The 21,283-nt window shown below is 51.1% G+C and overlaps 3 protein-coding genes across 3 annotated transcripts; 1 reads left to right on the top strand and 2 right to left on the bottom strand.

Moving 5' to 3' along the window:
- Positions 1 to 472: 472 nt before the first annotated feature.
- Positions 473 to 3,838, top strand: TGME49_224932 (hypothetical protein). The gene is made up of 4 exons (XM_018780072.1): positions 473 to 1,060; positions 1,818 to 1,889; positions 2,448 to 2,591; positions 3,178 to 3,838. Exons 1-4 carry the CDS (start codon positions 902 to 904, stop codon positions 3,289 to 3,291), a joined length of 489 nt encoding a protein of 162 aa, XP_018635966.1. The 5' UTR covers positions 473 to 901; the 3' UTR covers positions 3,292 to 3,838.
- On the bottom strand, positions 3,505 to 12,894 carry TGME49_224935 (hypothetical protein). Its single transcript, XM_018780073.1, has 3 exons — positions 7,262 to 12,894; positions 6,363 to 6,688; positions 3,505 to 5,607 (listed from the first exon to the last, which is right to left on the bottom strand). The coding sequence occupies exons 1-3, from the start codon at positions 10,910 to 10,912 to the stop codon at positions 5,079 to 5,081; spliced, it is 4,506 nt and encodes a 1,501-aa protein (XP_018635967.1). The 5' UTR covers positions 10,913 to 12,894; the 3' UTR covers positions 3,505 to 5,078.
- Positions 12,895 to 14,354: 1,460 nt separating this feature from the next.
- TGME49_224940 (hypothetical protein) lies at positions 14,355 to 20,873 on the bottom strand. The gene is made up of 7 exons (XM_018780074.1): positions 18,412 to 20,873; positions 17,724 to 17,900; positions 16,984 to 17,220; positions 16,442 to 16,553; positions 15,838 to 15,923; positions 15,430 to 15,535; positions 14,355 to 14,901 (listed from the first exon to the last, which is right to left on the bottom strand). The coding sequence occupies exons 1-7, from the start codon at positions 20,185 to 20,187 to the stop codon at positions 14,852 to 14,854; spliced, it is 2,544 nt and encodes an 847-aa protein (XP_018635968.1). The 5' UTR covers positions 20,188 to 20,873; the 3' UTR covers positions 14,355 to 14,851.
- Between the last annotated feature and the right edge of the window lie 410 nt (positions 20,874 to 21,283).

Raw genomic sequence — 21,283 nt, 5'->3', positions numbered from 1 at the left:
ACAAAACGGGTCTGTTGCAGCTTAAAGACAGTGAGGAGCAAAACACGCCCTCCGGTAGCAGTGACTCATTTCTCGAGACGGAACCCACAAGCCAATAAAGATGTCAGACTCCCTTGAATGAGAGAGAAACGCTGCACCATTTGTCTACCGGAGAGCTCCCCCAAGGTTTCTTGCCGCTGCCCTCTTTGTATATGTGCGTAATGGAAGGACCAGGGTATCGCACATGTTTCCTGAGCGAAACACACTATTCTTGGTAGATACCGCCATGACGAACCGGCACAGAATACTCGAGTGCAAATCTCTGTGGTACGTGGTAGCCGTAAAACTTATGGGAGTGAGCTAGACGGTCACAGTCTTTCGCTTACAGCAGCTACGTCAAGTACACTGCTGCTTTTTGGCTGTCGGCAGTAGTTCGCTCCGCCTTCTGCCGAAAAGATTGCACTCCGGGGACCAGCGGAGTTTTGCGTCACCTGAAATCTATTTCCTTTCGGCATCCGCAGGTTTGCTCAGTTCAACGAAGCGGAGGTATCTACATTTACTCGTAGTTGGCTGTCCGGAGCGTAAACACTTGAAGCCGGTATTTCTGAAAAAAACATCGCTGTTATCTTACCCGTTTCAAGCAGAGCGGGCTCCTCTCCGAAGTCGAGGCACGGCACGCGTTTCCCCGGACCCTCCCATATCTCTGATAGTAATGGCAGTTGGTGAATTGCCTATCCTTATTGATTTTCTGTGCACATCAGAAATTCCATCCTCACCGATAAATACCACTTCAGTATCGTGCTGTCTTCTATGTCGTGTGGTGTGAGACTAGGTTGTCTTGTGCTTTTGCGGTGTAGCAATCCTCGTCCGCCGATGTTACGCGAACTAATTCACCACTTCGTCCCGCTTTAGGATTGACAGGATGGATCGCTATTTCAGTGCTAACTGCAGGGAAGAGCTGCAGGGTCATGTTAACTGCGCTAAGGTATTTTTGGAGCAACACGTCAAGTTTGGCACCCCGTACTTGCCAGGGAGCGACGACGGCGCTGATCCGTGTAGAACCACTCGCTCGCTTTACATGGTGAGCTGATAGTGACGGAGACAATATTCCACCCTACGGCAAGCGGCTAGCAAATTTGCCTGTATTTACAACGGACACTGGAAACTTCCTTTGTGTGAAGGCAAGTAACTACCAAAGTACTCAGTGGGCACGACGATTCATCTCTTTAAACGACGTTCGATACCAAGTGTCTCCCCATGTGTTCACGTGTGAAATACGAAGTGTTTCAGAGTGGACAGTTGCTTGATGAAATTCGTTATGACCTCGTGATGGAGGTGTAGCTTTAGTTTCTGGTCGCCGACGTGCGAATGAAATCGTCATAACGAATGTACCAACCAGGATAGAAACGCGTTCTGTAAGCGTCTGCTCATTGCTTTTGAAATATCTGTTCCTTGCGTGATTAGGCCGATGTTGCATTTCCCTCGTACCTGTTTGGTGACATCCACTTGGGGAAACTTTCGACCTGTTTTCATTCGCATAAACTTCCTGCTCCTGCCTCCCTCCCCCAGTTTGTGTGGCAGAGGAACTGTGTGTTCGTTGGACTTAAACTAGAGCAACAGGAGGCGAATCCAGCTGCTTGGTTACGGTATGTGCATCACGTTCTGGAAAGTCTTCTTCAACCCTTGATAATATTACTGGTAAATGGCTCCTCTGCCAACTATTTCAGGAAACGTCTTCCGTCTCAGGGTGATGTATACGTTGCCCATAGACAGAACTACGACGAGAAACTGCAGTTGCAACGTCCGTGTTCCTGTATTGTGAGTTTGATATGTGACAGAAATGCATGCAGGAAAGGAAAATCCATGGTCTCGACGGCGATAAGGTTGCCCTCAGTCTTGCTCAGTTTTCGGTGAGCTTGTCAGGTCCAGTGTTATGCAGACGCAGTCTTGCGACCATCTAACACTGCTGCGGGGAATTTTGTCACCGGAGATGCTATTTGACTGTATTAGCACCAGCATGTGGACTGTCAGGCAGACCGCGGGATAAGTCTGCTCGTATATCCACACACACATACATCCATGCAGGTGCAACGTTTTCAGGGTAATAGATGTGTGTCTCGATTCGGATAACACGCTTTTTTGCAGTGCACGCTGCCATTCGAAACCGAGTATGAGCGCATCGTTGCGTACTTATTCACTATGGTGAATGCTGCTGAACATCGTGTGTCCCTTCACGCAAGCGCTGACTCCTTCGTTCAACCGTCGAGCAAGAATTATACCGGATCAGGACTGAACTGTCGACTAGCGTGCGACTACCAATGACGCACCGCTCTCACAGCCACTGGTACCTAGCATTGCGTTCTGGTTGTTAGTAGTCGTGACTTTTCTGGCAAAACGATGTAACAACGCTCTACATGACGCGATCTTCTCCATTGCCTGCCTCTTGGATGCTGCCTGTACCCCCTCAGGGTCCACCCAAGCCGTGCGAGATGGAGTTGTCCATGCACGGGACATGTGTTGCAAATCAGCTGGAACGCACACAGAAGCTGGGCGAGAAGTACTGGACCCAGGGAGGCGAGGACAGATGCTTAGTCACTCGAGCAAACTACGAGGTACGGCGGCTTACCGATCTGACAGGAACTAGGCTAATGGCAGCACGATGTCTTGCTGTGGGCAACGGCGCAAATACCGCTTCACTTCGTCACAGCACCAGAATTTCCCGTAGAATAGAGGCACGGAGGCACGTTGTTTGGAGCTATGTTCCGCACTCAATCGTACTAAACATACGGTTACTTCCCTCACAAAATGTGGCTGTCTAGACCAGTCGCAGTTCAGCCAGGAAACTTTGTCCCCACTTCTGAATTCCCATCACGTGCCAACAGTCCACGCCCTGCCCTTCACGGCGTCAGCTGCACTTGCGTTAGTCTGTATCTTCTGGAAGAACGCAAGCAGAGAGACGCTGTGAAGCGCTCAAGTAGTCTCAGGGAGAACAAATAAGAATGTTAAAGTCACCCGAACTCCAGGGGTACACTTCGGTCCCGATTGCCATGAACAAGTGACTCCTAGCCGGTTATTTGCGCTGAACTGTGGCGCGGTTGTGAAGGCCATTGGACGCGGCCGTGAGTGACCCACGATATGTTCCATTTGATGCTGGCTGTTGTATCACTATCCGAAGCCCGTGTGTTTGTCGCTTTGCAGCAATGCATGTTTCGGTCACTGCGAGGAGATAGTGACTCCGGAAATTCCTCTTGGCAGTCGGCTGAGCTGGAGAAGAACATCGGCCACCTCCAAGTCAAGCTGCCAAACAAGTGATTAGTTGTCGCTTGCTGCATAGTGGCACCACTTTGGGGGGCGAAAGCAACTTTGATGTACAGGTTCATGACAGAAACTATTCCTGCCGAAGAGCGTGCAAATGGGTGCCGATGGCATTGCTTCTCAATTCTTTCTTTTAGGTCTTGTGACTCTAGTTGTCAGATACTAGAGTGAGAAGCCGTAAACACCAAAGCAAATCGAGAAGGTTTATTTGCCAGAGATGTTTTACTTTCATCATGCATGTTCGGCGAGCCTGGTCAGCTTTTCAACAGTTGGGAGGCAGTTTCCGAGCAGTGGCGGTCGTAGCACAAGGAATCTTTACAATTCAGTAAACCAGATTCTTGGTCCATGCCATAAGAACCTAGTCTAATTCATCTGGTTTTCAGAAGTACTTACAGGGTTACTGGCACCTCTTCACCTTCTGACAATATGCTACCAGCGCGTCCATACTCCTAGTGACAAATTGTCGATAAGAGGTGCCGAAACGATTAACCGGACAACTCAGCATGCTGTGCACCTAATTCCATATAAACCAGGCACTGCCTCTTACACGAACCGGAAGGTGAAGAAGTGGTTCTTTACTTCGAGGTGACATCATCACGCGAACGAAATTTGCTGTTGAGAATGTACCGTGTCACACCAAATTTCTCTAAAATCAGCTGCTGGCACCTCCTGTGAAACAGGTCTAGCTTCTCCGGTTAACACATCAATTACATATTTCGCATTTGCCACCCCTGCAGTGCCATGGCTTCACACAAGTTTTTATTCTTTTTCTGAGCGAAAGCGATTCCTTCTGTCTTGAGACGAATAAACAGATTCAGTTGCAGCAGGAAGTAAGCATTCCTGTTTGTATAGCTCAACGTAGTCCCGCTTCTCTCTCCTCTTATACCTGCTACATACTGGAAAACTGTCATATTTTAAAACATGCTTAAAATTACAAGCGTTTCTTTGAACAAGGTGAAGCTACCCTCTGCAGGTCAAAAAGGACGAGCTCGAGAACATGGAAACCAGCGGAGCAAGAAATTTCCACAATTCGAAAATAACTCCGCTATTATCATTCCCTCGCAAAAGATGGACCGCAGGCTCTGACAGAGGGGACAGATACTGAAGAAATCAGCAAATAAGAAAAAGAGACTGAAAACAACGAGGCAAGGCGAGACACCTTGTAGCTGGCGGTATAGCGTCGATATTACGAGACACCGTTACTCACAGAATATCCCGCATACAACTACCTACAGACCTGCCGAGACGTCAAGAGGAAAAGACCGACAGAAGGAACGAAAGAGGGAGAAGGCACGCACAGATGCAAAAAAAACCTGCGACGCGGAGTTCGGCCATCCACAGATTTTAGGGGTAACTCGCCAGCTGAAATGACTCTGAAACAGTTGCCTAGTGGGGCAAGTCAGAAGCCGATATGTCATAAAAAACGTGAGGGCGCAGCTAAAACAATCCTGGGTACAATGACAAAAAAGTCGTGCGAATACAACGCAGAGCGTCCCTCACCGCCAGTGCTACAGGCGGTGCACTCCGTCTTTCCAACTTGCCTCGACAGACGGTCCGCTCATGTGGTGAACGGAACCGAGTGAAGACACCTGCAGGCCGAAATCCTTTCCTCAGTGCGATAAACGACCGGTACACATCTCTTAATGCAGGTGTGTATCCTCTTGGATGACGGATCGGACGGCACGGAATGCATTCGCTCCTGACCAGTTGTGTTGAAAAGCTCAGAGACGAGTGAATGCGTTTCACTGCACCGACAGCGCCGTGCAGGTTCCGTCGCTGTGAAGTCAGAACTCGTCGTGAGCATCTGCGTTTGACACATTCCCGTGCTTCACATGCGCGTTTAAACGACTACCCGACGTCGCTTGAGGGGGTCTGCAGAGGAGGCCCCCTGGAGCGTTGACCACGGTCAGATGATTAACAAGCGCTTGCAAAGAAACCTTGGTGTCTTTGTCCCAAGGGATGAACTTGTTGTCTGGTTCCAGGTATGTTTGAATCTGGCGTTTCAGCTCCTGTTCGACAGCGTCTGTGATATTCGCCACTGTGACACTGAACAGGCCGAGAACGGATTCATTTATGGTTAGAGAAGAGACACGGAAATCCGTGATACTGAAAGCCGAGAGGTAGGTCGGAGGCGTTTCGGTGCATCGCGCCTCAAGCCGAGCTGCGAAGGTGATGTTTTTTCCGCAGCAGCTTGTCGTGTTGTCCCACAGTGTATCGCACGTAGGTGACCTCCACGAATCGGGAGTCAGGCACTGGCCAATACGGAGGGACAGATTCAGCTCGGCGATTCGGCCGCTTACGTCAACTGCTATCCTGTTGATCAAACAGATACGCCAAAGGAGAAAACAGGCATCACATTCCAAACCGTAGTCAAAGAGGATTCAACAACAAACACGATGGTGCAGACTACGACGGACACGCCGAGACTGAGTGCAACCGCAACCGGGCCAGAAATACAAAGTCCGCTTGTCTCTACTTGGAAAATCAGATTCATGAATTGTCTCAGAAATCTACATCTCTCTACAAGCACTGCAAGGACTGGTGTTCGTTTCTGGCTCATCATTGCTCCCTGCTTTCGTCTAAAACGCCGACTATTCCGGACCACCTTCTTTCCCAGGATTACGTGAGACACCGACCACATTCGCACTGAATTGCCCTTGCTCCGTCCGGCGCAGAGGCCTCAGACGTCCGCGTGAACGAGTATAAAAACGTACTATGTGCTATTCCCTCGGACAAGACCTCCTGTTTGCCCCTCATCTAATGCCTCCCATTCTGCTTGTGCCTAGTCAGAGTGAACCTGAACCGGTTTACAAGCCCGCAATTTACGCTTGCCTAAGTATACTCACACACACAGAGACGAAGCTCCCTCTACCGTGACGTATGGGGGGCTGTCTGCGCTCTGTGGTTTCCCCACAATTATCAGTTTCCTTTCTCGTCGTCCTTCGTCGCGCTCCCTCGGTCCGTCACTTTCTTTCCGCGCCCTGATTCCTTGAGGTGCCCCGATTCACCGGACGGGGAGAAACTCACGCAAAACGAATCGTGGCAGCCGCAACGCAGATCGAACTTACCAGAGTGGGTCGTCTTTTTCCTCTCTGGCAGGATTTCTGTCATCCAGCTTTTCAACTCTTTCCCCCGTTTCCCACGTGAATGTCGCGCGATGCGCTTTATCTCGGCTGCTCACGCGAATCTCCTCGATCTCAGTTGTATTGACTCCAGAAACCCATCTGGCTGTGGCCTCGTAGTAAGCGTTTTGGTAGTGATACAGAATGCTGTGACCAACGCAAGGCTCCGGTGGGGGCTCTGGACTCTCTGCTGTACAGTCGCCTACGGATGCTGGAATCAAAGGTCGGACTCCTCGCGAAATCATCGGGTAGTAAAAAACCACTTTTGCGTTCTGCACAGATACACAGGGACACCCGAGGTGCACACAAGGCGGAAATGATGAATCTCACGTGTTCCTACCTTCGCCAGGACAGTCCAGAAACATCAGGAAGCCGTCATGAAGATGCTGTCCGGGATTTGGTCTCGTCGCCCAGGAAGCAAAACGAGAGAAACCGTCGACAGCAGAGACGAAGGAACTGATTTATGTGGTCGACAGCAGTTTGCGTCTATTGTGTCCGGTCAGGGACGCGAAGAATACTGAAACACGACGAAAATCAACACACTCATTGACCAGACTCAACGCGAACATATCCTGATATTCCTCAAGGAAATGTGAAGATACACAAAGGCCAGTACAAAACATAGCAAGACGAAGGCTGCTTGCTACCTTCCCTTTCTGCGCTGCACTGACATCACGAATTTAGATCGAGTGGTGCATAATACAAAACGCAGTGACAATAAAGTGAGTTAAGCTAAACTCACGCGAATGAACTATCGTGCGCGTAAGCCTTGAGGCCCACGTGTGGCAGGCATAGAGTTGTGTGCAGACTGAAGTAGTCAGCAAGATGGTAACACGTTCACTTACAACTTTATCGAGATCCAGAAGCCTTGGTGGCTCGATTGGCCACGTGACGAGAGCAACGGAAAGCGCCACAACAATACCAAGGCGCACGAGCACCTGGAGGAGGAGGCGGAGGAGATGTCTCGGCTTGTCACCTGCCTGTTTGTTTCTCCTGATTACGGCAAAATATGCTGTCTCACGATTCGATTGCCGAGTTCCCGGTGTCGTATGGTCGGTCGGGACGCGACAAACGGGTGATGAGGACGGCTGAGGGGCAATGAGAGAAGATGTGAGAGAAGGAATTTGCTTGGACCCCACTGCACGCGCATATATGTTTCGTCTACACATCCACGGGTGAGATTCGTTCCTCTGCCAACCAAAGGACGCAGCCTGGTCGTCCTTTCCTCCTGGTTGTTCATGCTCAACGTCTCGAGCACAGCTGACAAATCCGGCTTCTTCGACCGCTCTATTCCCTTCCGCTATCCTGGTTTCTTCGTCGCACTCATCATGCCCCATCCGCCGCGCAGAACGCCAGTTTTGTACAGTCGATGTCCCATGGGGTCCTGTCCGCAGTCCCGGAGGGCAGCATGTCTCTCTACCGTTTGTTTTTGCCTCTGACAATCCAACGAATGAGAGAGGCTCTGCTTGTTCTATGTCGGACTTCTCATGGGGCACTGTTTGTGTGTCTGATGCATCTATGAAAGGAAGCGACACACTACTGTTTTTCGCTCCTTCCGGAACAAACCCACTGAGAACGACAGATTCCGAACGAGACGCGCTGTCTGAAAACTCCAGCACGGCAGGCTCTGCAGTGAGCAGAGGGACTGCAAGCCGAGACATCTGCGGCGTTTCTTCCTCAAATTTTGACCAGGAAAGACTCGCTTCTCTCGCCCTCCTCCCAGCGCTGAATCCTGTCCGCCGTCGTTTGCAAAGACCTGTGCCGCGGAAGAAGGATCTCGAAAAGCCACCTCCCCCGCCTTCGCCGCCCTGACTTGGGGAGACAGGAAGCGTAAGGTAGCCAGAGGCAGAGACTCCACAAAAAGACGACGATGGCGAGGGGTCGAGCGGATGTATGGAATCGGTCTCTGAGGACGACGCATTGTCAATCGCTGAAAGAAAAGATGGGGCAGAATAGGAATGGGAAGCAGACGCACTGCAAAATTGTCTAGGCGTCGACTCCAGACACGAGGCTAACATACCCTTGCGTTGCCTTTCCTTTGACGATTCCTCGCTACATCGATACAGAAACTTCCCTCTTTCTCCTGCATCTTCCGTATCCTCGTAGAGGAACCGTGTCTGGTCCTCTTCCTTGACTGTTCTCTGAGCGATGCTGACGACTCTGTCGATACGCGCCCGAGACGGAAGCAGGAGGTGTAGCTGCGATGCTGAGGCGCCGAAGATCATGGCACCCCAGAACCCGGACCGGGCGGGCAGAGCGGCATCCAGAGGATGGAGCAAAGCGGCCGTATGACAAGCAGATAGAAATGGCGATAGACAAGAAAAGGTATCGGCGAACTCAGGCGTGGACGGTGAGGCCGACGGAATGTGCGCCACGAGAACGTGAACGGCATTGATGGTGAAATAAGCAGTGAAGAGGCCGATGGCGAAGACATCAGCCATCGCCCAACAACTGAGGAGCTGAGAAATCGAAAGGAGGAAGGAGAGAAGGTGTTTCAGCAACACCGGGAGTCCTAAGGTCCAGCACCACCGGTTGAAAAGCGACCGCGTAGTTCCTCTCGGTCGTCGATACCAGGGTTCTGGATGGAGAAGGCGGAGCACTAGGACAAGGAACATTGCGAGACACGACGACAGAAGATGGGCAAAGACGAGAAGCAGCGGAAACAGAATCAGAATAACGAAGCCTGAGATTGACTCGCCGAGCCACAGCGATTCTTCAGCCAGCTGCGAGAGGGAAAGAAAGGTTCCATCGATGCCGATTTCCTTCTCGTCACCCAGAGTCACTACGACATGCAGGAGCGGCAGACACCAGGCAGCGCGGGCACTTACGGTTGCAACCACCGTAAAAAGTAAGATCGCCAAAGTTCGAATAAAGCATTCGCAGACGCCAACATCGGCTACTGCCGGTTCTGAAAACCTCAGATGCGAAACCGCTGGCGCGACTGACGCAAGTGCGGGAAGAGACACTGTCTCTCGTTTCGCTGATGTGTTGGGCAACGGGAGACGGACAGATGGGGCTGGGTAACAGTATCGGGAATCACCACGATGAGACGCCACTTCACAGTTTGTGTGCCGACAAGCATCAAAGAAAAACCTGCCTGTACCTTCCCCCTTCCTTTCATCGTTTTCTCCTTTTGTAAGAGCAACTCGGGACAAGGTGCGAGGCTGTTCACCTAAGGAAGAAGGCAAATCCGAGCACGAGAAGGCGAGACAAAGAGACGGAATCTCGCCAGCGCAGGTTTGTTTTGCACCTTCCTCAGTTCCGCTTCTTCGCACCCCGCTTCGATCTGTCGTGTGTGTCTGTCCTCCGTGTTTGCCGTTCTGCTTGTCCCCGTCCACGTCCTCGTCGGCTTGCTGTTGTTTCCAAATGGAAGCACCTGTAATTCTTTCCCCTCGTGACTTTCTCCCTTCCTCCTTCAAACCTGGCTGCACCGTCTGCAGAGAAAGAAGAGATCGAGCGCCTTCACCCCGAGGCTGTGTCTTGGCTCGTGTACATATGGGGAAGGCGGTAAAGATCCAGGTCAGACACTCGGTCGCAACGATCGACAGGAGACAATAGAACAGGAAGGAGAAAGCGGCTGGCAGGGGTGACGCACGCACCAATGGAAAGTGGACAAAAAGAATCATGAAAAGGTAAACGTACACATCAACCAGCTGATATTTAGAAACAAACAGAAGGAAACCCATAATCGAGCGGCACACTTTCGTACGGTCATCCGTAGGGTGAGGCTCGATACCGTCTTCTCGCGACTGTCGCACCCACTTCAACCCCTCGTTATTCTTTTCAGAAGACGTCGACGAGGTCATTTCAGACTGTGAAGAAGACAGCGTTGACGAAGGACAATCGAGATCCGACAGGGTACCTGCAGAAACGGTAGTGCGACTGTCACTCCCTCGCTTGCCCTGTTGGGAGTGACAAAGTATTTCGGTTTCTCCTTCATCTCCTCTTTCCTCTTGTTCTACTCTGTGCCTTTCCCTCCCCTCCCAGTCGCGATGCTGCTGCAGGCCTCCGAGGTCGCCAGTGGGCAGTTCTGGTCCCCCGTCTTCCCCAGTCTCCCGTGGACGTAGCATTCTCTCTTCTATTCCGTCTGTTTTTTCACATTCTCTTTCCTCGTTTGTCATTCGTTCGTATTCGGGGACGGTCTCACCCGGAGGGCCGAATCTGACAACAATGCAGAAAAGTACCAGCTTCAGACACGGGACGAAGAGTGAAAATATCGCGACGAGGAAAAGCGGGATGTAGTTCTGGTCATCCCACAGACTCTGAAGCGTCTGAGGCATTGCCATGGTTTGTTCAGCAATCTCTGAGCCTGGAAAAACCGCGAACCCAGATTGGATGTCGACGACTGGAAAAAGGATTCCATGGAGAAAGAGCAGATAAGACAGAAGAAAGATGCATACCACCAGTGGGCGAAGAAGACGTCCTACAAGGACAGCGGTTCGTGAAGACGAAGCGCTCGTTCCAGGTGTGCGCGCCATGATGCAATGAGTTGGCATGAAGCCCCGTAGATGGCGATGTGATAATGGAAGACCTCAATACACCAACATGCCACCGCTTTCGATGGTTTTACCGTTACGACTGCACAGTATGCGAGAAACTACCAATCATGTTCGGTATCCATCGCTATCTGTGATGTTGACGAGCAAGGGCCCTCGGCTAAGAAAAGGAGGAACGAAAGGTGGAACGGCAAAATAAAACGTAACACGGGCAGAAAGAACGGGGGAGACAGACACCCAGGGAAGTGAGATGAAGCATGCGGGAAAATGTAGACAACAGGGGAAGACGTTCAGCGAACGATAAGGAACTTATTTTTTTCCTATTAACACAAGGCTGACAATGGAGAATGTGGAACGCCCAAGGGACAGGGAAACTGACAGACCGGTCGAAGACCGAAGAAAAAGAGCATCTTCATTCGCCAGCTCCAGGCTAGTTTCCGAGACGTCAAGAGTGAAGGGTTGAGACCGAGATTGTTAGTTTTTCGTCACAGCCACAATCTCACAAATTAAACAGTAAGGAACGGGAATGTGCAAAAAACAACGCATACAGACCAGCATCGGTCCTTCCTGGAAAAAACATGATGAATCCTTCCACCCTTTCTTGATAGCCCTCCGAAAAAAGGATCCGCTTCCGGACAAAAATCAGGAAGCGACAGTTACGATGAATTTGTTCTCCTCAAGGAAGGCGCTAGCTCCTATAGTCTTGCCTGGTCAGAAAGGCGATCATCACGGTGCTCATCTCCAGTACGTGATCGACGCTACTTGTGGGGACAAAGACAAAACGTAGAACGAGAAGGGTTTATCCACCAGAAGCGAGAGGGAAACCAAAAGCATAGGGGATGGACAGCACAAAGCACAGAGAATATGGGAGGGGAAGATACAAAGATTTCGGACACGTGTCTGACGACTGGAGGACCATGGACAACCTGAGCGCAATCCCGAGAGTTGACGGACGAATGCAGCGATTTTAGCGTGAGACATACGGAGAAAGGGAAGCCACCAGGGGAAGCTGAAGAGCACACACACGGACGAAAAAGCGTCTTAGCCGGTCATCAGCTTTCTGCTTGAGTACACTGTAGGGCGAATATTAATGTGTCTCATTCTTTCGGCATGGTTCCTTGTTGCCTGTTGCACCGCGAGCACACACCCATTCCACGACATATGATAAAAAGTTTTCCCTTGAACTCGGAAAGGTACTCAACTAAAATGAAAGAAGAAAGAAGGGAACCTCTCGCCGTGTTCGAGAGCCAGATGTTCTCAAAATCATGAATAGGGCAGCAGTGACTACATGGTCAAGGACCCGCAAAATCCCAGACAACCAAGCATATGACGAAGACGGCTGCATAATAGAGAAGAAGGAAGAAAGCTGCCGGTGGGGAAGGACGCGAAAAGACAGACACGAACTGAAGCAAAAACACGGGGCAGATTAAGGCAACACCAGAAAAACAACCTGCCGGTTGGCCACTTTGAGACAGGCAACCATGAACAGCACCGTGCACGTGGCCTAGGGGATTTACATGCTCGATTCGAGGCCCGAGAAAAAGACGGTGGAGTGAGAGGCTGCACCACATCATCAGACGTGTCTGCAAGGGATTTTAAAATTATTATATAAGTATGCACATTCGCCAGACTGCGTTCCATTGTCGTACGTCGTTTAGCGTGCCTCTACACCTCGCAGACTCAAGGGCAGAGGGGGGCATGGGGAGTACTCTCAGATAACGAATATGTCAAGGCGTGCCGCATCACATAATAGAAGATGCTTCGTTGAGCGTCGGATGCACACATAGGTAGATGCAAGCATTTTCATATCGACTTTGTAACACCATCCGCACCAACTAACCCAAGCAAAAGGTCTCACAGTAAGTACCACGACAAGCGATCGGAATTGCCCCCTACGTGGCTAACAGGAAACGGTTTTCCCATCAACATGGACACTTCACAAAGAAGCATAGAATGACTGGATCTGGGTCACACCAAAACACGGAATGGCTCTTGCGTGAGAGACTTTTCCCCCCTATCAAAAGCAGCAGAATAACAGGAAACGTACGGAGCAGCTCTGCAAGCCGGTGCCAGCAGACCAGTGACTTCGCGCTGGTCAAACTCGCCACGATCACAGGCGGAGCAGCATCTATTGTTATTGGGATGCTTTCAGAATTACCGTATGGAGAGTGCTGCTCATTGAGACGGGATTAATGGCCAACCGAATCGGATCAATGTCTCATATCTTAAATATCTTTCTCTCTGAGGTGGCTACTGTCGAGCTAACACGATTTATTTCAGGCCATTTTGCAGCGGTGTCCATCTCTGCACTGTGGAACTTGTTGGAGTCTTAGCGGTTCTACAACGCTGAACGCCAGTGCTCGATAGCGGTTCGCCACGCGCGAAAGTGAACACAGTCTCAGCAGTTAAGCAACCGCAATTTGCAAAGGAAAATCAAAGTCCAGGCTACCACATAAAAGTATATTCCACAATAGTTATGTTCTAGGCGTAGTCTACGAATCGCCGTGATCCAGCTATAGCAGAACTGTAGTTTATCGGGACTAAATTCGGCATAATCAATTAAAAGGTTTGCTCAACGACTGGTTCACCATCAACTACCTTGCTTCGACTTCGTACCGACTGTGTTATTGTAGCTCAAATATTACCCATAACAGTGAGAGAAAGCGGCTCGTTCGACCGAAAAGTGAAGAACCCGGTTCTGCTGGAAGCCCCTCCCCGTCGCAAGATCTCTAGATCCACATGAGTCGGGGAGCACGCTGAAGTTTTTTCCACAATCAAGAATGCGTGTGTGTGCACGGTGGCCTGTACGTACGAGTTTCCAGGTGACTAAGCACAGCAGTTATTTTCAGCCGCTTCTGTGCTTGATAAACTCAGGAAATTTGACAAAGAGTTGCGCTCGAAATTCAGGGCAGCTTGCAGGCAAATAAACGGTAGGGTGGAACTTCTCTGCAGACTGGACAGGATTGTGGTCTCGATCCAGATTTTCTTCGTCTAGCGCACCCGAGCTCTATTCTATTTGCCGACTCGACACGGCGATGAACCATGGTTTCAGTAGCGTCCAGGTATATTCACAAACCAACATGCCTATTCAGAACACGCGATCCAGCTGCCTTCCTCCCGAACCCCGTTAGTAAACAGCGTGCTACTCAAACCTGCTGAGACGTTGGCACCTTCGCCGCGAGTAACCGCCCCCGCAAGCAGTAGAAGAGGTTTCCTGTGAACTTCTGTGGATGTACTCGATGTCAGCCGCTGAACGGTACATCAGGAGAATAGCTGTTTCAATACATTCCGAAAAGGCAGCTCTGCAAGAGGCGGAATGCAAAATGTTTTGGGGAGCCACAGATCGGGCAAGTTGGCCACCTGTGTTGGCCCGAACCGCTCTAACGGAAAACGCAAATACTTCTCGGTAACCTCCCGTCACGTTTCACTGTTTGACGAATGATGTGCTGATCTGCGGCCTTTCGGTTGTATGGTCTAGATGATCAAGGAAAGAAAGTGAGCCTGAAACGTTTGCACGCCCCACCTTCCTCAACCTTGCCAGTGTGTGTGTTCGCGTGTGGCAACTTGTTTATCTTCAGGATCTGTCGGAAGCCCACTCGTGGCATGGCATGAGCTGCACTAGGAGATCAGGACAGCCTGTGTGTGTGAAGAACGCCTATGCCGGATGTCTGTATTTCGTATGCTAGCGAAATCCACTAGGGACACCACCTTGGAAACAGGTCGTCTCCACTGACGTATGTCCGTTTCTGTTGCCAGTACAACGCGTTTGAAGTTCTCTCGCAGACGTTGAGTAAACGAACCGGAAAAGGTGCTCTGCCAAGCCTCTTGATATTATTTTTTGAGTGACGTGTGGCGAAGAACGACGGACCAAATGATCAACACTTGCGTAGAGCGAACCAAAAGAAGCGATATGTTTTTCTTTCGTTCGCCTTTCCGCTTTCACCTTTCGCCCGTTCGAAGGATGAGCGTTTCCAGTGAGCTCCCTCTCCCTGAAAGATTCAAGAAACCCGACAAGGCAATTCAGAAGAATCAAGGACAAAGCATCGATTCACAAGAGCACATTTCTCGGTTTTCTCTCTGTTCATTTCCATCCGACGCACCCCCGTCACTCCTTTGAGTTGTCTTTTTTTTCGCTCCGCCTTTTGCTCTGCATTCTGTAGTGCAGCCTCCATTGATTCTCAATCAACCGTATAGTCTTACATTTTTTCAGCGCTTTAACTCTGAATTCCACGATAGCACCGACATGACCATGACTGAAATGTACACCAGTAAGTGTAACTCGACCATTACGAAGTTCATTGTCACTAGTAAAAATATATGGACCTACGTATTCCGTACAGACTACCATTAGGAAGGAGACTATCAGAGTGAAGGGCATGACATCTGTACAGCTTGAATGCAAGTATTGGTTTCTCAAATTTACGCGGAATTGTGCTGCCGCTACGGTGATCGACTTCAGATGCTCAGCAGGGAGCGGGAAAAGGTCCGTGTTTAAACATTAACAATCAAGCGCCCACCTTGAGAGTCTAGGATCAGGTGCAGCTGATTTTTATGAAAGGCGAGGAGGACCGAAGAGCGGGAAACAAAGTCGTAGATTTCGGCCATTTTCTTGTTCTTCTGACCCTGAGAGAGAGACAAACACAATATGTGTGCCACAGAAGTGAGGACAGGGATGAACTCGAGCAGAAGCGAGACACCGGCTGACATATAGGTATAACGATATATCTGTTGTCTGAGACAATATATGCGTCTCATGCGGTCTTTCCATCACATGGTCCAACTATGGTCTGTATGCTCTTGATGCTGGCAATGTACGAAGGAATTAGCGCGCTCGCCTCTTTCTTCTCTACTTGAAGTATACGCTTCTTTCTCCTGTGGCAACTCTCGCCCCCTCTTCAATGTTTCTGTTTCCGTCTCGTGCTCACAACGACGAGACGGAGAAACTGCTCAAAGTCGTTCGAGCACAGTGCGGCACCCCACTGTTTGCACAGTCCTGCGATCTTAAGAGCATCTGCAGAGAGAACGAGAGGAAACAGTGAAAAGGCGTCCCGACTCTGCTCGTTGGCCGACTAAGGTTTGTTACCACTGTCCCAAGAAATGACCTGATCCCTGCAACTCGTTTAGTTTCGGCATCACCGTAGACAGTGAAGAAACGATACTCGCCTTCATGCCAGTTACGGAAGCAGGGCGCCGACTACAGCGGGTATCGTTCAAGACGCGGAAATGCGGTGGGAGAGGGAAAAAAGAAGCAAGGAGAAACAGAAGCGAAACGTACGGCACGACTATCAGATGTGAAGCAGAACTCTGTAGAGAACGCGGGCATGTGTCTCAGAAACAGAACCGTTCATCAAAAGATTACCCTTCCACCGACGCCATGTGCGTCATGCGAAAAGAGGACCTCGCGGATCCAGAAAAAGCCAAAAAGTGGAGGACAGAGAAACACAACAAGAGTGCAGCTTTGCCCTGACGTCCCCTCCGTCGCGCGTAGGAAACTCAAGAAGAGTCACCGAAACATGGGGACAGCCACACCTGAGCAAGACTTGAAGCAATTCCGCGTTGGGTACCAGCGTGCGTGGCTCTCTTTGGGCAGGTGCGCATTTGGGTCGGGAAGAACAATGAGAAGTCCGTCCTCCTGCAGAGCCTAAGAACACCCATCAAACATCGAGACGCAGAGCTTCCTAAGTCCCCTGGCGGCTGTGTGTTCTGTCGCATTAGCATCTTTACGATGTTGGTAGCACACTAAATAATTTGAAAACAACTTAGGTACGTGCCTGTCTGTCTTGCGTCCCTCAACAAGCGCTATCCTACCGAGTGCATGCTTTCTGATGAGGCATGCGTTCTCCGAAAAACGCAAGCCTCTAGCCCGAAACCGTTGCTTTCCTTCTCGAAAACAAAGTCAAACCGATCCTCAATCCGGCCTGAATTCGCTCTTTCCTTCGCTCGCTGTGGAGACGAGACAGCGGCGCGCAGTACAAGGAATAACTGTGTTCATTTGTGCGTCTAAGCTGATACTTGCGGATGCTAGTCAGCCGTATGCGTGAGACACTCGCTTCCATGCGTTGGCTTCCTACTTGCCGTATTTGCTGCCAGAGCGCAACCCCTTTTGCACTGCCCACAAAGAATGTAGGGTAGAAGTGCTCCTCGCCGGCCATCCAAGACGGAAGGAGCACCTTTGCTGGGAAGCCGAGCTCGAAGACGCGCGCCAAGGCGAAAGCCACGCCAAGAGGAGACAGGCGACGCTGGCGGCCATGTTCAAAAGCGATGCTCGTGCCGTCCAGAAGGAGCGGCGTCGGACCTTTCGATTCCCTCTGACAAGTCCCGCAGAAACACCGTGGTGGATCGCGACGGTGTGAGAGACTGCAAGTGGCCTCTGAATTGAAGAGAAACGCTTGCAGTGCGAATGCCAACGGGGACCCGAGCGAATTCAGAAAGCTGTGTTCTCTCAAGACACCGAGACCTGCTCGCCAAGCAGCGCAAGGCCAACATGCAAGCAAAAAGTGTCTGCATGTACAACATCATATGCAAATGCCTGCACAGATATGGATAGTCCTGCGCGATAGCAGCGTTGAAGGTAGAGAGACATGAAGACGGGGCGTCCTACCACCCTTACTTGAATAGGAGCCTCCAACATCGACCGGAGGGGCTCACGAAGACACGTGTGGACAAACGCATCGCGTTAGGAACTTGACTGTTCAAAGGTGTGCGAGTTCACATTTCAGGGCAGACGGACGCGTTGATAAATGGACATATACACATATGTATGCGTTGGTGTGTGAACTCCGCGAGCGCCACGGACGCATCCGTTGCTCACCGCGGGAGACAGAGGGAACTCTGGCGTAGGCCACGCCCTCCAGAGAAGCGCAGGTTGTGCGTCCTCGTCTCTCACGCCTGCCCCTCTATCTCTGTCTCTTGTACTGTCTTCGACGGAGAAAGACACAGAAGGAGTTCGCTTCTTCTCTGCGCTTCCGCCATCCACCGGCTTGCTGTCCTGCACCCATGCACAGAAAAAGGACAAAAAATGGGTATAGCGCTAGAGCAAAAAGTGAAGGAGCAAGAAGCGAACCAAAGAGATGTTCTCTCGTCGACAGTTACTCAACCACAGGGGGCACAGGGTACCAGGGAGAATTCGGCCGGGGACAGCTTTCGACGCGTCTTCTTTGACTGCACTTGACGCTGTTTCTCCTCTTCATATATTTACATATATATGCGTACAATATATGTATACATATGCGTCCAATATATGTATATATATCCGTACAATACATATACCTATATATATATATATATATATATATATATATATTATATATATATTATATATATATATATATAGGCTGCGTCTCTGATCGTCCACAGGTGTAAATAGAGATGTATTGCCTGTATCTGCTTTCCTTTCTGTAACCCTACAGAGACCATCCAGTGTGTGTTTCGCCTTCTTTGCTCATCAAGAGTCTCGTGTACTCGTATTCTCCGCGGCTCCTTTTCTCTTTTCTTCTCACGTTCGAAGCTCTCTTGCATGCAACCGCGCGAGAAGAGCAGGCGCCCGCTGGCCTGCCTCTGGTCTGCCGGGAACCGGACGACGTTCTTCTCCCATCATCTGAGCTGGACGACGACAGCCAGACGAAGCGCGATTTTCTGCGGGACTCGGCAGCTAGCGTTTTCGCTCTTCCCCTCCCTAGCCTCTTCTCTTCTCTCTCAGCGAGCGAAAAGCCACTCACTGGCGCACAGGCGTCTTGTGCAGAAGCGCGTGGATTCCGCTGTTGAGATCGCCGGGAAAACTTGGTCGCAGGAAGCCACCCTTCCCCGCCTGAATCTCTTCCTGCTTCGGATTCTCCTTGTTCGTGTTCTCGAGTCTCCCACCGCTGTTGGATGAGCACGTGAAGAGGCATGCGTTCTTCAGGTTCGCGGTGGGGGGCTACGGAGGCGTCAGCGATAAGCGTCTCTGGATGCTCGTCCTTCAAGATGAAAAACGCCTCTCTCCCGTCGGCTTCCTCGGCACTCTCGGACCTCCGTTCCTGTTCGTCCAGGATCCTCTCCGGTTGTTCTGGGCCTTCTTCTTCGGTCCAGCTGTCTTCTTCCTTCTTGTCTCTCCTTGTCCCGTCGCTCGCATCGCCTAGGTCCGAGAACGCCGAGTAGAAGTCGACGTCTCCTTCTGTCTCCGACAAAAGAAATCCACAGCTCCGAGACGAACAACTGCACCTGCGAAGACGCATTTGCTTCCTGCCTCCGCCCTTGCTCGTGTTTCGTCTCTCCCCGGCTCGATCCGTTCTCTCCGCAGAGTCTGCGTTTCTGAAACCGAGACGTGGATCCTCCAGATTGAGCAGTTCCGCGGGGAGAACGGAGGCCGCCGTCGTCCGGTGTTCTTGTCTCTCGACAGGACGCTTGATTGATGGCCGAAAGCTGTCTCCCTTCCTCTTGCTCCTCGCCTTCAAGCTCCGTTTCTGTGTTTGCCAAAGTCCTTCGCGTGGGTACTCTGTGGCTCCTAGACCCGACAGTCTTCCTTCACCGGCGTCCACGCTTGCTCCAGAAGGTCCTCGTCTTCGTGTCTCCATTTTCGACTTTTTTTCGCCAGTCGGCTCCAAGAGGAATAAAGACTCCGAAGAGTCTCCTTGCCTCCTCACACTTGCTGCTTCTCTTTCGAGTCCTTGTTTGCGGCGCCTGTTCCGCTGTGTCACTGTCTGACCAGCTCCGTCGTCTCGAGACTGGGTCTCCCAGTTCGTTGCTTCTTCGTTCTCAAAGTGCGCTTCCTCTTTCACTTGGGCAGGATCCCTCAGAGTCCACTCTCCACACGCTCGCTCGCTCCTCTCGATTGCTTCCCAAAGATGCAACGTCCCTACAGATCCTTCCTCCGTGATAAGCTCTGCGTCGCCATCCCTCGATGTGGTGTCGAGGAAGGCGCCACTCTTCAAAAGAAGCTCGAAGGCTTCGTCGTTGAGACAATCATCTTTAAAGGCCTCAGCTGTGCTTGGTGCGTTACTGGCAGTTTCGGCTACATGCAATTGGCCATGTGAATCTGTCTCTGCCCTCTCCTTTCTTGTCTGGTGGTCCCACCAGTTTGGGAGCCGGTCCCCTTGCATGCGACCCGCAGAAACGCTGGCTTCTCCGCCCCCCCACTGGCCTTGACCTCGTCCCTCTGAGGAGAAACCTGGGTATTCAACAGGCAGAGGTTCCCTCTTCTCTCTGTCCTCCTCCCCTCCGCGTTCTCTCTGTCCTTCCACCTCATCGCTTCCTCTGCGTCTCCCTCCGGTCAAAGTCCTCCCTCTCCGTGGCGCCATACCGCACTTCTCCTTTCTTTCTTAGAACTCCGAGGGCTCCAGAAAGAAGGCGAAACCAAGCGGCCAGGAGCGACCGGGGAAGACAAGAAGACGAAGAATAAGAAGGGAAGGGGACGGAGGAGAAGAAGGCGGGCGGGGAGAAGAAAGTGAACAAAAAATAGAAAAAGGAAAAAGAGAGAGGCAGAAAAGCAGAAGAGGATAACGATGATGATTGGATAAGGAACGCGATCGCGTGCAACGAGCGACAACTGAAATCGGGGCTTCTAGGCTCTTTTCAAACCCAGCATGGAGGAAGAAACGACAGAGCGAAAGCGAAATAAAAGGTGGCCGAGAGATGAAATACTGGGGAAAAAAACAACGAGAACCTCTTTACCAGCGGGTCCTCTACTGATGAGGACGGGGAGACAAGGGTGTGTGAGGCAGAACGACGAGAAAAAACCAAGGTCGCTCCGACAGCTTTGCCGCCTCTCTTTCACGCTTCTTCCACTGTTTGAGCTGCTCTTCGCAAGTTGGTTTTTATTCTTTCTCTGCAGGTGGGTATAAAATCTGCGTCGGTGACGTGTCTACGGGTCAAGCAGCCGCGTGTTCAAGAATGCATTCATCTCTACATGCAGCAGCACCGATGGAAATTTGCATCTGAGTACGGTTCCGAGATCATGGACTGAATTCAAACTGTGCCTGAAGAGAAGCCGAGGCAGAAATGACTCAGATGATAAAAATCTCCCCGCCTGTCCCTCCTCTTTCTCCCTTCCTCTGTTGAGGTCGACGTAGTGTCTTCGCACTTTTGCTCGCTCTCGACGTCTCCCGTCTTGCTCGGCGCGCCAGTGCAAGAAACTCACGATCATGTGGGAAGAGTCTCTTCCTGTCGGTTCTTCTGGACCCCTGTTCGGTGTTCCGGTCGCGTCAGTGCCTTAGAGCGCCGAAGTCCTTCCGACAGTATTTTTCGGCGCTCGCTTTCCGGGCTCCTGTCTTCTACGTAGACTTGCCTTCGGCTTGGTGGTCTGTCGAGCAGACGAGTACCCGCGGCGAAAAGCGAAAAACTACCACGGGCTTCACTTGGAAGAGAAATTTGCGGAAGCAACTAGTCTTGTCTTGC

Source organism: Toxoplasma gondii, chromosome X (genome assembly GCF_000006565.2).
Source record: "Toxoplasma gondii ME49 chromosome X, whole genome shotgun sequence".
In the NCBI taxonomy this organism is placed as follows: Eukaryota; Apicomplexa; class Conoidasida; order Eucoccidiorida; family Sarcocystidae; genus Toxoplasma; species Toxoplasma gondii.
The sequence above is the reverse complement of the archived record's forward strand: the minus strand, read 5'-3'. Positions and strand labels throughout refer to the sequence as shown.

Bases quoted from the DNA above. Each gene is read 5' to 3' on its own strand.
- TGME49_224932 (XM_018780072.1), top strand. From the start codon at position 902: ATGGATCGCTATTTCAGTGCTAACTGCAGGGAAGAGCTGCAGGGTCAT. The intron at 1,061-1,817 runs GTGAGCTGATAG...GATATGTGACAG, and splicing joins CCACTCGCTCGCTTTACATG to AAATGCATGCAGGAAAGGAA. The intron at 1,890-2,447 runs GTGAGCTTGTCA...GTACCCCCTCAG, and splicing joins TCAGTCTTGCTCAGTTTTCG to GGTCCACCCAAGCCGTGCGA.
- TGME49_224935 (XM_018780073.1), bottom strand. From the start codon at position 10,912: ATGCCAACTCATTGCATCATGGCGCGCACACCTGGAACGAGCGCTTCG. The intron at 6,689-7,261 runs GTAAGTGAACGT...GTATCTGTGCAG, and splicing joins TTCTGGATCTCGATAAAGTT to AACGCAAAAGTGGTTTTTTA. The intron at 5,608-6,362 runs GTAAGTTCGATC...TTTGATCAACAG, and splicing joins GAAAAAGACGACCCACTCTG to GATAGCAGTTGACGTAAGCG.
- TGME49_224940 (XM_018780074.1), bottom strand. From the start codon at position 20,187: ATGGCGCCACGGAGAGGGAGGACTTTGACCGGAGGGAGACGCAGAGGA. The intron at 17,901-18,411 runs GTGAGAAGAAAA...GCATGGGTGCAG, and splicing joins CATGCAAGAGAGCTTCGAAC to GACAGCAAGCCGGTGGATGG. The intron at 15,536-15,837 runs GTGAGCACGAGA...TCTCTCTCTCAG, and splicing joins AGTTTCTCCGTCTCGTCGTT to GGTCAGAAGAACAAGAAAAT.